The sequence below is a fragment of the Thalassophryne amazonica genome, chromosome 6, assembly GCF_902500255.1.
Source record: "Thalassophryne amazonica chromosome 6, fThaAma1.1, whole genome shotgun sequence".
Taxonomy (NCBI): domain Eukaryota; kingdom Metazoa; phylum Chordata; class Actinopteri; order Batrachoidiformes; family Batrachoididae; genus Thalassophryne; species Thalassophryne amazonica.
The window spans coordinates 102271582-102287563 of NC_047108.1; the positions used below are offsets into that span (position 1 = coordinate 102271582).

The 15982-nt window shown below is 38.3% G+C and overlaps 1 protein-coding gene across 1 annotated transcript; it reads right to left on the reverse strand.

Moving 5' to 3' along the window:
* Positions 1–2243: 2243 nt before the first annotated feature.
* rad21l1 (RAD21 cohesin complex component like 1) lies at positions 2244–11783 on the reverse strand. The gene is given in 17 exon segments (XM_034171523.1): positions 2244–2676; positions 2936–3010; positions 3212–3291; positions 3294–3321; positions 3437–3576; positions 5243–5324; positions 5409–5449; positions 5452–5508; positions 5511–5635; positions 5817–5924; positions 6139–6217; positions 7238–7271; positions 7273–7343; positions 7474–7577; positions 8680–8771; positions 11392–11529; positions 11604–11783. Coding segments are annotated over 17 exon segments (1593 nt in total). The 5' UTR covers positions 11757–11783; the 3' UTR covers positions 2244–2490.
* Positions 11784–15982: the final 4199 nt, after the last annotated feature.

A 15982-nucleotide genomic window follows, 5' to 3' on the forward strand; every position in this document is an offset into this window, starting at 1 on the left:
TTATGGAGTTCCACAAGGTTCTGTGCTAGGACCAATTTTATTCACTTTATACATGCTTCCCTTAGGCAGCGTTATTAGAAAGCATTGCTTAAATTTTCATTGTTACGCAGATGATACCCAGCTTTATCTATCCATGAAGCCAGAGGACACACACCAATTAGTTAAACTGCAGGAATGTCTTTCAGACATAAAAACATGGATGACCTCTAATTTCCATGCTTTAATTCAGAGTAAAACTGAAGTTATTGTACTTGGCCCCACAATTCTTAGAAACATGGTGTCTAACCAGATCCTTACTCTGGATGGCATTACCCTGACCTGTAGTAATACTGTGAGAAATCTTGGAGTCATTTTTGATCAGGATATGTCCTTCAGTGTGCATATTAAGCAAATATGTAGGACTGCTTTTTTGCATTTGCGCAATATCTCTAAAATTAGAAAAGTCTTGTCTCAGAGTGATGCTGAAAAGCTAATTCATGCACTTATTTCTTCTAGGCTGGACTACTGTAATTCATTATTATCAGGTTGTCCTAAAAGTTCCCTGAAAAGCCTTCAGTTAATTCAAAATGCTGCAGCTAGAGTGCTGACAGGGACTAGAAGGAGAGAGCATATTTCGCCCATATTGGCCTCTCTTCATTGGCTTCCTGTTAATTCCAGAATAGAGTTTAAAATTCTTCTTCTTACATAAGGTTTTGAATAATCAGGTCCCATCTTATCTTAGGGACCTCTTAGTACCATATCACCCCAATAGAGCACTTCGCTCTCAGACTCAGGCTTATGTTTGTAGGGTTTGTAAGAGTAGATTGGGAGGAAGAGCCTTCAGCTTCAGCTCGTCTCCTGTGGAACCAGCTCCCAATTCAGATTAGGGAGACAGACACCCTCTCTACTTTTAAGATTAATCTTAAAACTTTCCTTAGGGCTGGATCAGGTGACCCTGAACCATCCCTTAGTTATGCTGCTATAGACAGACTGCTGGGGAGTTTCCCATGATGCACCCAGTGTTTCTTTTTATTCACCTCTTTTTGCTCTGTATGCACCACTCTGCTTTTAATTTGTGATTGATCTCTGCTGTCTTTCACAGCATGTCCTTTTCCTGATTCTCTCCCCTCAGCCCCAACCAGTCCCAGCACAAGACTGCCCCTCCCTGAGCCTGGTTCTGCTGGAGGTTTCTTCCTGTTAAAAGGGAGTTTTTCCTTCCCACTGTCGCCAAGTGCTTGCTCACAGGGGGTCGTTTTGACCGTTGGGGTTTTTCTGTAATTATTGTATGGCTTTTGCCTTACAATATAAAGCGCCCTGGGGCAACTGTTTGTTGTGACTTGGCGCTATATAAATAAAATTGATTTGATTTGATGTATTGAAACTAGAATATGTAAATTTTTTTTGTTCTGAAATACATGACAAAAATATTTAGCTTTTTCACAAGGTGCACCTATATAGGAATTGACTGCATGTGTGTGAGAGAGAGACTACCTGGCTGTGTCCTTGGACAAGAAACTTCACCTGCATCATCCTAGTCCACCACAGTTGGCTGAGGAAGTAACCTGAGAAGGACTGGCGCCTGGTTTAGGTGGAGTCGCAGACTCTCATCCGCTTCACGCCGTGGTATCTGAGGCCATGTTATACTTTGATTGTTCGGACCCTTGAGGATGCCTCTCAACCAGTGGTTGAGAGCTAAATTTGAGTTTGAGGCTGCTAATGCAGACAGTGCATGCAAACCAAAATAATTTATGCATATATTTATTGTTATGTAAAGCCACAAAAACACACAATTTCCAAAATCCAATCCTGTCATTTTCATCAATAACGGAACGATACAGATCCTAAAGTTCGGCTTGGTGAATCCCTACTTGTGACAGCCCATTAAAGTACTGAGCACAGAACTGCAAAGAGCTCAGCGTTTTACTGAAACATAGAAATCCAGATTTAAACTGAATACTGGAGATTCTCTGGAACCTTAACAGGAGATTAAAGAAACATGTCTATGTGGCACAAAACTATTAATCTATTGTAAACTATTAAAATGCATTAAACCGAGTCATTTCTATCTGGTTATTTTTTTATATTTATTTTACCCAGTGAAACAGAACAATGGCAGATTGTTTTAAAAGGCTGCTTCAATATAAAGTACAGATGAAAACAAGACAACATTAAAGACATCTGTAATTTAAAGCATGAATCTGCAACATTTAATATAAATAAAAGTTAATTTTACTATCTTGTATCACCAAAATGCCCCTAAAATTCAGCAGAACTAATGTTTTGTAACTACAAAAAGTGCAAATCTTGACACTGAAGTCCACTTAAAACATTTGGCTGTCGGCGTTGAAGAGGAATGTTTTTTCCTTGACATCTTTGCATCAGCAGTTTTTTTTTTTAATTCTTTTTTCCATAAACCTTATGAAAATACTGCACTTATTCTAACCCTCGGATACTTGTGCTCATCTCAGACATTCAGTAGAACATGTGCTGCAAACCTACAGATTTTCTGATTTAGGACTCTGAAACCTCAGGTTGGAGTGTGATGAAGATGTCTTCATAGGGGGCGCACTGCTGCACCTGGACAGCTTGTTGCTTCTTTAGAATCAGGAGACACAAGAAAGTGGTTGCGGCGCGTGAGCGGCTGCACCTCCCACAGAGCGCCTTCAGGCTGATACTGTTGTCCGTGTTACTGTGGTTCTGCGTCAAAAACACACAGTAAAGTGTTTCATTTCCCGCCACCACTTCTCATCCCGTCCCAGCCTCGTCACGTTTCAAACCACGTTGTTCAAGTGAATTTAAATGACTTATTTTGTGTGTTATCACACAACATGTAAATGTGAAACAATAAAGCAAAATAAAAAGGCTGAACTTCAAAGATAGTGTGGTACAGCATGTGAGATGGAGTGATGGTTGTTAATCTGATTACTGTAACTGAATGTTAATTTTGGGTCCTTACTTTCAGCGTGTTTAGAAGCTTCTGTGTTCGCCTGGTCATCCTCCTCTCCTCGAGGTTCTGGCTGTCTAGCATAGACTGCAGTTGGAAAGCAGCACATTTTCAGTGAGTGATTGGTGAACTATAAAGCCGGGCACATCTCAAAAAACAACACGCAAGTAACAACCAGCCATCTGTCACGCAGACTGCAGCTCCTACAGAGCACCTTTCACTGCAAACACTGCACAGGTGAACTGTGGAGTTGTATTTTATGTGCTTGACTCTCAGTGTAACACACACCTGCGTGTGCACAGTAGAGGACCGAGTCTCCTGCTCCATCCATGACGGATGGAACAAACAGGGAATCTTCAGAGGAAGTCTGGATGAGTCAACTCTGACATATTTTCATCCTGAAAGACAGACGGTGAAAACGAAAAAATGTAAAATGAAAGATAACATACAAAAAAATTCATGTGATTTTAAATAATTTCTCATATTTAGCTGTTGTCTGACATTAATTCTTACCTGTGCAAACTCTGAGATCTTCCCAGCATGTTTGTCATTTGTGTGGTTGAGATCTTTCAGCTCAGCGTTACACGTGTTGTCAGAGTCCATTAATGATTCGATGACGTTGTCTGTGGTGAGCGCGCTCGTGTCTCTCTGAACTACAGACAACATAATGCAGACTTTATGTCAAAATGTTATGACAGCAGACTCTAAAGAAATCAAGTCATCAATTCATTGGGTTTTTTCATACAGTTCTGATCAAAATTATTGTGACCCCTGAATTCTAAGTACAGAATTTAAAATAATTTCAGAAATAAGTGCAAATCCTGTATATTCAGAATACATTTTCTGAATCAGAATTTAATTTATTGCCAAGTCAGAATCAGAATCGCCTTTATTGTCATTGTAATTTGCAATACAATGAGATTTGAGTGCAACTCCAAAAGGTGCTTTCCGTGGTGCTAGCAATTTTTAGCCAAATAAAAGATAGTGAAATTTAATGGTAAATTATTCAGAGTGTATGTACAACTAATATAAACATAAGGTAAAATAAAATTAAATGAAATGTGGACTAAGTAATGTAAAATGAGAATTATATACAACTGTGGAATCATACTGCACGGTAATATTGCACATGGTTTACAGATATTGCACAACAAACTTGAAGGTGCGGATTAGTAGCTGATGATCCTTCTCAATGTGAGCGATATGGCTCATCTGAGTCTCCCTAAATCACCATTCATTTGACACAAATTCATTCAACTGTACCCAAACAGAGAGTACCAAGACATTAAATCATCACCTGGACACTGGTTAGTGTCAAAGTCACGCAACCATGTGGTAAGACAGGAAGCATGAAAGAATTGGACTGTTGTTCTCCTGCAAAAGCATGAACATTGCCCAGCACCTCTGTCCAGGGATCACATCAGCACAGTCTCACATTCAAATGATTAATTTTGTCTGAATGTCCATTTGTGATGAGTTTGGTACCCCTGTTGTGTGTTACAAGCAAAGAAACACTAGAACACACAATGATCACAACAAAAATATAGATGAATCTTTGAAGATGACGCAAAAGTGAAGTAGTTTTGTGCACTGTCAGAGAAATGAGACAGCTGTCAAAAAAAAAAAAAAAAGATGAGGCGTCTCCCTACCTGCTATTAAATTATGCAACAGGGACAAAACTCATATAGTGATGGAATGTGGCACTGACCAAGTGTAAAAATGTGACGAGTTGGGCGTGAGAAGGTCTAGATCACATGGCTCTCTAAAGGCTTCCCAGGCATCTCTTGACCTCAAAGGCTGAGGCCCATAGCGCAACATTCATCACCAGTCACAGCTTCAAGAACAAAGTGGAGCAGAGAAAGATTCTCCTTCTAGAAAACAAGTGAAATTTATCTAATCTGGGAAATCCTGTATATTCAGATCTGGGACATTTTAACCTGTAATTTGAAGGTAACCATTATGTATTGGCAGCAGCACTCGAAACACATACCTCCACCACGAACAACAATCATCCAAACACTGGATCTCTACCGTGATCCGGAGCAGAATGTATTTGTGGAAATCGTGACTCATATCCTTGAATTTTAATGAAGTTATTTTAGTTTCTGAATTGCTGAGGAAAACTATCAAGGCTTATTATCACACTGTGGTTAATGCAGGTGATAACATCTGGACCTCTAAAATGTAACTGCTCCTTCCTCATTGAACACCTAACGATTCCAAAACGATCGAGTAAACAAGCAGCACAGAGAAGAGAAACTCCTTGGTAGGGATAATAAAAAAGATCAGAAGTCTGAGAAATAATGTGAATTGTCTTACCGTCACATTCACCGTGACGCATTTCATCAATCTGCTCACTGACACGGCAAGGTTTCATCTGTGAAATATTCTTGGCAAAGAGCTGCAAAAAAGAAAAATGAGTTTTAGTGCTTCTGACATACTTATTGCTGTCAAATAATGTGGGTGTCAGATTTGTTAATTTAACCTCTTTTATCTGTGGTGTTATGACAGCAGAACATGGCTGTCAAGGAGTTTGGCAGCACCACCATTCTCCTTCCACTGCATGAGCTGCCGGGTAGGAGGCGCATGTCCAAACTGGCAACCATGTCTGAATAGTCAGCAAGCTGCTCCCTGATGGCTTCATTAGTCAGCTCTTTTGTCTGGTCCACTACCAGCTTCCTCTCCTCTTGCCTTTCTTCCTTGCAGACGATGCTGAAGGGAAACACATACAGCATGTTTTAGCTGTGGCTCTTCCTGCACAGTGACGTCTGGCTTCATAAGAAAAGTGTCAGTGTGTGCTTCACTGTCTGTCTCACAGCACGTCCACACAGAATAACTTCATAATGTACATTAAGAACTGAGGAAATACTGTTTGAAAATGGTTGTTGCCTACGAGTAAACAGCCACAGGATCCAGGGCGAAGCCCTCTTTCTCGTTGGTCAACAGAGTGGTCTCGTTCACTGACGGCATCTCCACCTCCATCAGATCATTCTGCCAGCATCTGCAAAACACAACCTGCTTTGAGTTTCAAAATGTGTTGTACTGCTGTACTAATCCATCTCAATAAACTCTGGTGAAAAAAATTACGAGTATGGCACTGACGCTGTACTACTACTTAATGCAAAAAATTACAAGTATGGCACTGACGCTGTACTACTACTTAATGCAATGTACTGCAAAATAATCATTATGATGCATTACCGATTTGTTGACACTTGTGTGTAGAAGTCTGCGGATCTTTATTCTGAGCCTCCTCTGTTGATGCAGCATGATCACTGGCGTTAAAGAGTAAGGCTGCAAAATAATCAATGCATTATACAGCATCTGTGGGATTTTGCAGCTATAAAACCACACTACCAGATCAGTATGTGCAGGGAGATTATGTCTTCTGTAGATATTTGCTGCTCTCATGAGTAAGAACTGGTGATCACTGATATTGTGCTGCAAGCAGCCATTTCAAGACATCAAACTATATTGGCAGGACCCTGGAATCAAAGATATTTTCACAATACTGTTCAGTGCTATAAATGCATTATGTGAGAAGGGCTGGCTGACAGGATACCAAATCAATATGATTATTCCAAACTTTCGCCTAAATTCCAATGAACTAATGGTATGTTTCATCGACTTTTGTGCATAATGCCTTCATACTGACTATTTGGAATTTATTTTCTACTGAAGGAGTGCATACCATATCTTACTACTAGTGTGCAGGATTTAGGGGTGCTCATTAGCAGAATGGAATATAGCATTCATACAGCAAAGAATCAACGTGCTTTCAAAGCCGAGGGCTGACAAGTTTGAGATGCTTCACTTTTGGAAAATAGAGGATCATACACAGTACAAGACAAGAGAGCAGGACAAAAATGCGACCTGCAAGTGTATGCATTCTGACACCTCACCACTAGGTGGCACTAAATCCTACGCACTGCAGCTATTTATGGCTATGTATTGAACATTTCAAAATACAGTATTAATATTTCTATTCATGTCAAATTTTAATGAGATCATTTTATTGAAAATTATAAACCCAGTAACATGGTTTATTGCTAAAGAGGATGGAAGGACATACTAAAGCGATTTCCCCTTACCACCCTTGCCCATGTGCTTTGGCGCTGTATAAATAAAATGAATTGAACTGACCTAAAAAGAGAACATCCACGGAGTGCCATTAATCAGTCTGACATGAGTCAGATTAAGGTCATTAAGAGATTCTCCATTTTGAAAAAATTGCCTTAGCCTTATGTCTATTCTTTAGAATATAAATATGGCCAATAAATAAATAAATGAATAAAAAAGCATTTAATTTACTACCAAGAAGGTCGCATCCTGCATCCTCATCACCAAAAGGCATCTCCATCTTGAACAAGGCTCTGGAAAGTCATATCCAGCAGTCCAATCTGGTGGCTCTGGGAATCATCTCCACATCAGAGTACATGACAAGAAATGTGGTCATTACCAGACGCCCCGAGGTGCTTTAAGCTCAATTATAAAGAGAGACAAAAACACCACACACACACAAAAGCATATGAGAATAAACTGAGTCTTACCGTAGTCTAACAAGGTCAGGAAGTTATTTCCAAAATCCTCTTTCAGAGTGATTTCTTCAGACCGGCTCTGGTTCAGTGAAAAGTGATCGACTATATCTATGCTACTGATGTTCCAACAGGAAGAGAATTTAGAAGGAAAGAAAGCAGAAAACTGTTAGGGCTAAAGACACAAAAGAAAACAGACTATCCACTGGAACTGGAAATTCAAGATGACATGTCTAAAGTTTTCTTGCTGCTCCTGCTAAAACTTAGTTTACATTAGTAATGTTTAAATACACAAACACACATTTTCAATCATCATAGTTTATAAATGACTGACACTTAACATCTAAACATCAGTCCTTTAAATTACATATGTGAATTAAAAGTAGTACTGCAATGATTAATCAATTATTAAATTAATCACCTAGTATTTTTTACAATCAATTATTAATTGTTAGACCAAATTCTCCAATTTCAGTTTCTAAATATAACATTTGCTGGTTTCTTTTGCTACTCTTTGACAATAAACTGAGTATCTTTGGGATGTGTCATCATATTGGACTTTGGGAAACAGTGATTAACATTTTTTTTCCATTTTCTGGACTGCACAACTAAATGGACTGCATTTACATAGCACTTCTATGGTCAAAAGGCTTTACAGCAATGCCTCACATTCACACACCGATGTTTGAAAGTAGGATCCTCTGGTCACAAGCTCACATCTTTAACCACTTGACCATCACCTCCCAAACTAACTGATTAATCTAGAAAATAATTAATAGATTCACAATGAAAATAGTATTTATTTTCTGTGTTTTCATGTGTCAGGCAAAGCTCTGTGCAAGGTTTTTATTCTTTAAACCCCTCCCCAATAGACGCCTGTTTAAGTTCTGGCATTTTATATTTGGATTTTTTAATAAATACTTTTTATAATAAAATAACACAATTTATGTTATGATTTACTGGTAAGTTGACCAAAGGATTAATCAACTAATCAGAAAATAACCAATAGATTAATTAAAAAATACTAATAATCATAAGCTTAGACAATTAATCTAAAAAAGAATCAACAGATGACTCAATTACAAAAATAATTGTTAGTTGCAGTCCTACTTAAAACTGCAACTTCACACACATTACAACAAATTGTTAAATGAGACACCCAGAGAATACATAGTTAAAATATAACAGATTGGGACATGCTGGGCAATAGGACAACAGTACCTTAAGTTGGGAAACTGGCCATCCAACGAAGTGAAATCTTCACTTAAAGTAATCGATTTTCGCGTGGCCTCAAGACCCTTTAGCGGCAATCAGTCTCACCTGGAACAGGGAAACAGAAATCCAACAAATAAGAGCACCCTACATGTAATGCATTAAGAATCACTATAAGTACAACTGCCAGTGATATAACTGAAGCACTATTTCTTTAGGAAATAAATTAAAAACGTACAGACAGCGTGCTGTTGCTGTCAGAGTTGCTGGTCAAAAGCTCATTTAAGGTCGACTATCATTTGAACTGATCATTATGTTTACTAGAGCTATTTGTTAATATAAAAATTCCACTTTTTGGCTTTTATCTCAAAGTTTGTCAGACTGCCCCCTACAGACAAAAGGGGTTAATGTATGTGGATCTTGGAAGTTACTTTTCTAACCCCAAATTGTACTGAAGAATTACAAATTTAAAAGTCCGACATTAAATTAGGTTTATCCTCCTGCACTTTGTAAAACATCTTTAACTTATACTTTTATTGTCTCAGTAGTATTGTTCAATGTTATAAAGTTAAACTCAGTTGGTAGTACCAGGTAGAAGAGGCCAAACTGTCAGAAATGACACTGGATGACACTTTGTAGCTGCTAGTTTTAATACTGTCTTCGTCTTAAAATAAATATGGCACCCTCTGGTGGTTGTGCTCAATCCTTGCACCTTCTTGTTGTGCAACAACAGTGCCAACCAAGTCACTGTGCCACTAAAATTACTACAGTACTTACTTCTACTAAAAATTACATGAATTAAACAAGCCATAGTGATTCCAATTCAACATTAAATAATTGCCCTTCTGTAAGATAGCAGTGAAAGAAGATGGATTATTGTAACTAATGTTTAACATTAGTAACTTTTCCAAATTACAGATGAGGAGGTGGGAGATGGGTCAAGAAAGAACCCATTTAGTTTTATTGCAGACCTGGATTGTTTTTATAAACCAGATGGGGCATTTTTCTTCTTCATTTTCAGTTACTCATGAAATATTGCATCTTCCAAAAGTCTATAAAACACTTTAATTCAGAATATTGACGCTCTAATAGAAGTACATGTAGTCATTTGGGATGTTGACCCAGAAGTAGAGAGCGCAGTTTCACACATGCAGAGATTAAGTCCCCCGTCAAAGCCAAGCCCCATCTTCGGCTGTCAAAAATGAAGCCACCCGGAAGATGAAAAAGTTGCAGTTCCTTGAATGGCCACTTAAGGCTGGCTCCCAAAAATAAGTAAACTGTCATAGAAGCCCATGTTAAAATGTCTAACTTTAGAGCAGAAACAAACATAGCTGCAGCCTAGCACAAAAAATTGTCATCATCTCCCCCGCCATGACAAATGCACAGAAGGGTGGGATTTTTTTTTATAAATACAATTCATTAGTCATAATGTTAAGCCATAAAGTTATGAATAATTAGAAGCATGGTTGCTTTGACTGTTGTGGATGACAGTCTGTGCTTTCTCTCTGAGCACTCTCTACAAATATTTGTAATAGCATTGCTTGTTGTGTGGTTATTTAGCCTAGCGGATCATCCAGAAGTCTGTGCTCCAGCATTTCCACTGAGTGAAATTTTCATGTTATTTAATTTTGTATGTTAGAGGTGTTTGCATTTTTAGTAGCTATTGGTAGCTTGATGACGTTAGGTCCAGTTAATCCACTGTTACTGTGTGAATAAGGGGGTCATAATTTTTAATACCCCCACCAAATCCACCCATCATGAAAATCACCACCCAGTCTCCAATAATATGCATCAGTAAAACAGCAGAACCAAGGTTAGCCTAGCTTTGCTCGTTTGGTAACTCTGAGATGGGGGTGTGTTTGGGCTTCATTTGTCCCACTAAGATCACACATGGTTTAGCCCATGCTCCACCTCTTTACGCATTCACGGGTTAGCTAGAAAGTAGGCGGAGAAAGCACTGCCAACATAGTGACACTCAGAGCACTAATTTTTTAGCTTCAAAATGGCTCTTCCAGTATATGGGAAGACGCGGGTACACTTGTCTTCCAAAGACAAGAATTCGTACTTCTGCGACTGGCCGCCTAATGAAAACATGCTTGGGCTGCTTGTCTGTTGAAATCAGCTGGTTTGGCTTTGTTGCTAACTTGCTTCTAACAGCCAGTTGATAGTTATCATTGCTTGGAACAGTGAGCTTTATACACCAAGCTGACCTGGAATGAACCACTGTACATTAAATTGAGTTTATTGACGAGTTTATTTATGAGATGAGTTTATTTATAGATGAGTTTACTGACCGCTTTGAAAAGTGATCAAATTACATGTATTTATACTGAGTTTGGCCATGTTATTGGCCAAAAATGGCCACCTGAGAGCGCTGGGGTGAACGGCAGTCAGAAGCAGAATGTGACATGATTTTTACAAAATAAGGGTGGGAGCAGAAAAGACATTACAGACAGACCTGAATATCAAGAACACTGGTGCAACCAATGAATATATTTTGTTGTAGTTTGATTTTTATTTGCATGTGTGAAATTTTAGTGCATTGTAGTTGACAGGCCAGGTTCAGTTTCAAAGAACTGCATTGAATTTGGCCTTGGCAGAGGTACGAACCCTACTTAGTGCCTCTCTAGTTACAAATGTTATCCCAGAACATCTTAAAATGGGCCAACTTAGTCCACTTTCATTTACTGCTGTTTAACAAATGTGGTTCAAATGAACAATCACATTACCTGGTCTGAATGCCACTTTTATTTTAACCAGAGCATCACTGCAGTCATCCAGGAGATACTTGGCTTTTTTGGAGAAGATCCGAACCACACCCAGGAGCAGATGACCAGATGTTCGCAAACCAATCTTCATCTAAGAAAAATCACACAAACAACCACAAAATGAGCAGGTGCACACTCATACAATAAGTGCTTGCTGTGTTTTACCTTTGGGGAGATGATCTCTTTGATGGTGTTTTCCAGGTTACACTCAAATACGTGAGCCTTTGTCAGTTTCTTTTCCCAGTGTGCTGCTAACCAGATTTTGGCCAGAGAACCACGTTTGGAGGTGAAGAGTTGGGTGTAGAACATCATCATCATGTTGGAAAACTTTTCTCAACTGTCAGACATAAGGAGGGTTTATCACAAATGTTGTAACATGGAGTTTATTAACTCTGCTAACATGTTTATTAGCTGTTAGCTCTATAACGTCATTTTAATGCTGTTAGCGTGGACGGCTAATTTTTAGCTGACTCATTAAGAAACAGACGCTAATAAAAGCAGGTGATTTTTTTTTTTTTTGTTAGGTGAATAGTATTCAGAATATACTACATTGCAGAATGAAACAAATACATTTCTTTTTTAATTAACTTATAAGTGACAGTCAACAAACACCAAGACGTTTTACGGTCCTACCTGAATTTTAGAAATGCCGCGTTTTGACATTAAACGTGACGTCACCGACGTGACCAATCAAAACCCAACAAAACCCAAAATGTTTATTTCTTTAAAAAGCGGAATTAAAAGATTTATTTGATATAGTACGCCGATGTATTTTTGTTTAACAAAGATTTAATTAAATATGTTTATTTATTAACAATAGTTTTAGTCATGAATTGATTTTTACATATTAACAGATTTTAACTAAACCTGAAGGCTTGAAAGAGATAAATGCTGTAGTTTTGATTGTCCGTATTGTTTTATGAGTAATCGTGGTTTACATAATTTCAAACATTCCTAGCGATAAAAGTACCTTTTTTAATTCCATTATTTGTAAATAACCTTTTAAAACCCCAAGATATTCATACAGTATTTAATTTCCCAATTTTATATTTTATTCTATAATATTATATTTTGCAAAAGGTCTAATCACACTCAAAACATTTAATTGTTTTTTTAATTGATCAGCTAATAATCAATAGTCTCTTAATTGTTTTTAACTAAACGACTCATTTTTGGGGGCAGATCAAGACTGGGGACACAGCCAGGAAATGTTTCTAATGTTGTTTTAACAGTGAAATATGGGTGATAACTTATATGAATTAAGCAACTAATAAAATTAACAGAATTGTTGGGTTAAATCTATAATAATAATAATAATAATTAATAAAACATAGCACAGAGGGAGACAAATGTGCATCAGTTCAATTCCATTTACTTATATAGCTCCAAATCAAGTCGCCTCAAGGAATAACGGTACGTTTTTGCCACATTTGTTTTGGGGAATTAAGTACATTTTGAAAGCACGGGAACAGTGTGTCTGAGCTCATGTGACATATGGCTTGTGGGTAATTACTTTTGATATCAGTCTGCACATATACAATAACTTATTGGGTAAATCGACTGTTTATTTACAATAGTTAGTTGACATATACACTATCTTTTTTTCAGTTTGTATGCACAAGAGGGCGCTGTGGCACAAAGCAGACACACTGAGAATATTTACAGAGGAATCCTACAAATGGTGATACAAGCACCAAATTCGACAGAAATACTCCTAAGACATTACTCTTTTGAAAATAAATAAATGAATGAATTTGGATTTACAATAGGTGGCCTGGTAGGGGTCAATTGAAGATTTTCACAAGGGTCAAAATTGAAAAATGCTCCTCCAATCATATTGAAGACTATACCACATTATTTGTCTGATCACAAAGATTCCAAAAAGGTATAGTCTGGACTATCTGTGACCAAACCATCAACATGTTTATTAGACCCCATTCCTACCAGGCTGCTCAAGGAAGCCCTACCATTATTTATGCTTGATCTTAAATTGATCAATCTATCTTTGTTAGTTGGCTATGTACCACAGGCTTTAAGGTGGCAGTAATTAAACCATTACTTAAAAGCCATCACTTGACCCAGCTATCTTAGCTAATTATAGGCCAATCTCCAACCTTCCTTTCTCTCAAAAATTCTTGAAAGGGTAGTTGTAAAACAGCTAACTGATCATCTGCAGAGGAATGGTCTATTTGAAGAGTTTCAGTCAGGTTTTAGAATTCATCATAGTACAGAAACAGCATTAGTGAAGGTTACAAATGATCTTCTTATGGCCTCGGACAGTGGACTCATCTCTGTGCTTGTTCTGTTAGACCTCAGTGCTGCTTTTGATACTGTTGACCATAAAATTTTATTACAGAGATTAGAGCATGCCATAGGTATTAAGGCACTGCGCTGCGGTGGTTTGAATCATATTTGTCTAATAGATTACAATTTGTTCATGTAAATGGGGAATCTTCTTCACAGACTAAAGTTAATTATGGAGTTCCACAAGGTTCTGTGCTAGGACCAATTTTATTCACTTTATATATGCTTCCCTTAGGCAGTATTATTAGACGGTATTGCTTAAATTTTCATTGTTACGCAGATGATACCCAGCTTTATCTATCCATGAAGCCAGAGGACACACACCAATTAGCTAAACTGCAGGATTGTCTTACAGACATAAAGACATGGATGACCTCTAATTTCCTGCTTTTAAACTCAATAAAACTGAAGTTTGTACTTGGCCCCACAAATCTTAGGAAACATGGTGTCTAACCAGATCCTTACTCTGGATGGCATTACCCTGACCTCTAGTAATACTGTGAGAAATCTTGGAGTCATTTTTGATCAGGATATGTCATTCAAAGCGCATATTAAACAAATATGTAGGACTGCTTTTTTGCATTTACGCATATCTCTAAAATCAGAAAGGTCTGTCTCAGAGTGATGCTGAAAAACTAATTCATGCATTTATTTCCTCTAGGCTGGACTATTGTAATTCATTATTATCAGGTGTCCTAAAAGTTCCCTAAAAAGCCTTCAGTTAATTCAAAATGCTGCAGCTAGAGTGCTGACGGGGACTAGAAGGAGAGAGCATATCTCACCCATATTGGCCTATCTTCATTGGCTTCCTGTTAATGCTAGAATAGAATTTAAAATTCTTCTTCTTACTTATAAGGTTTTGAATAATCAGGTCCCATCTTATCTTAGGGACCTGATTATCGTAGTACCATATCACCCCAATAGAGCGCTTCGCTCTCAGACTGCAGGCTTACTTGTAGTTCCTAGGGTTTGTAAGAGTAGAATGGGAGGCAGAGCCTTCAGCTTTCAGGCTCCTCTCCTGTGGAACCAGCTCCCAATTCAGATCAGGGAGACAGACACCCTCTCTACTTTTAAGATTAGGCTTAAAACTTTCCTTTTTGCTAAAGCTTATAGTTAGGGCTGGATCAGGTGACCCTGAACCATCCCTTAGTTATGCTGCTATAGACGTAGACTGCTGGGGGGTTCCCATGATGCACTGTTTCTTTCTCTTTTTGCTCTGTATGCACCACTCTGCATTTAATCATTAGTGATCGATCTCTGCTCCCCTCCACAGCATGTCTTTTTCCTGTTTCTCTCCCTCAGCCCCAACCAGTCCCAGCAGAAGACTGCCCCTCCCTGAGCCTGGTTCTGCTGGAGGTTTCTTCCTGTTAAAAGGGAGTTTTTTCCTTCCCACTGTAGCCAAGTGCTTGCTCACAGGGGGTCGTTTTGACCGTTGGGGTTTTACATCATTATTGTAGGCCTTGCCTTACAATATAAAGCGCCTTGGGGCAACTGTTTGTTGTGATTTGGCGCTATATAAAAAAAAAATTGATTGATTGATTGACTGAATGCTACGGGGTAAAAACAGCAAGAATAGTGACAAAGGTCAATTTCAGTTTGTACAGGGGTCAAAAGATAAAGCTTCAATTACTGGCCCTTCACAGTAGTTTGACATCAATACACATAAAATAAAATAAAAAGTCCTATATACAAATACGTGCAGATAAAAACAGTCTCATATGTACATCAAAACTATAACATTGGCATGGCAGGTAATTAGCTACAGTGTGCAAAGTTACTTGAGGTTGAGTAGAAGCTATGGTGGCTGGGAAGTGCAAAAAACACTAATGACAGAACACTTTTACAAGAAGTCCCGAAACAAAATCACAGATTTAATACTGACAGAAGGGGAATGTACCAAATGACAGACATTCCCCTTCTGTCAGAATCTGTCATTGTAGATTTGTTTCAGGACTTGTAAAAGTGTTCTGTCCTTTGTAAAAGTGTTTTGCATTTTGTAATTTTGATTTGCACTTCCCAGCCAGCGTAAGAAGCTCCTTAGAGTCTGCTTGTTTTGGAGTTTAGTGACCTACAGCACCTGCCAGAGGGCAAAAAGTCAAAAAAGGAGTGGCCAAGGTGGGATTTGTCCTTGATGATGTTGTTTGCTCTGAATAGGTAGCGGGAGTCAGCCAATGAGGGGAGGTGGCAGCCCATGAGCTTTCGCACCGACTTTATAACGGAGACCACAGTCAAAGCTATTC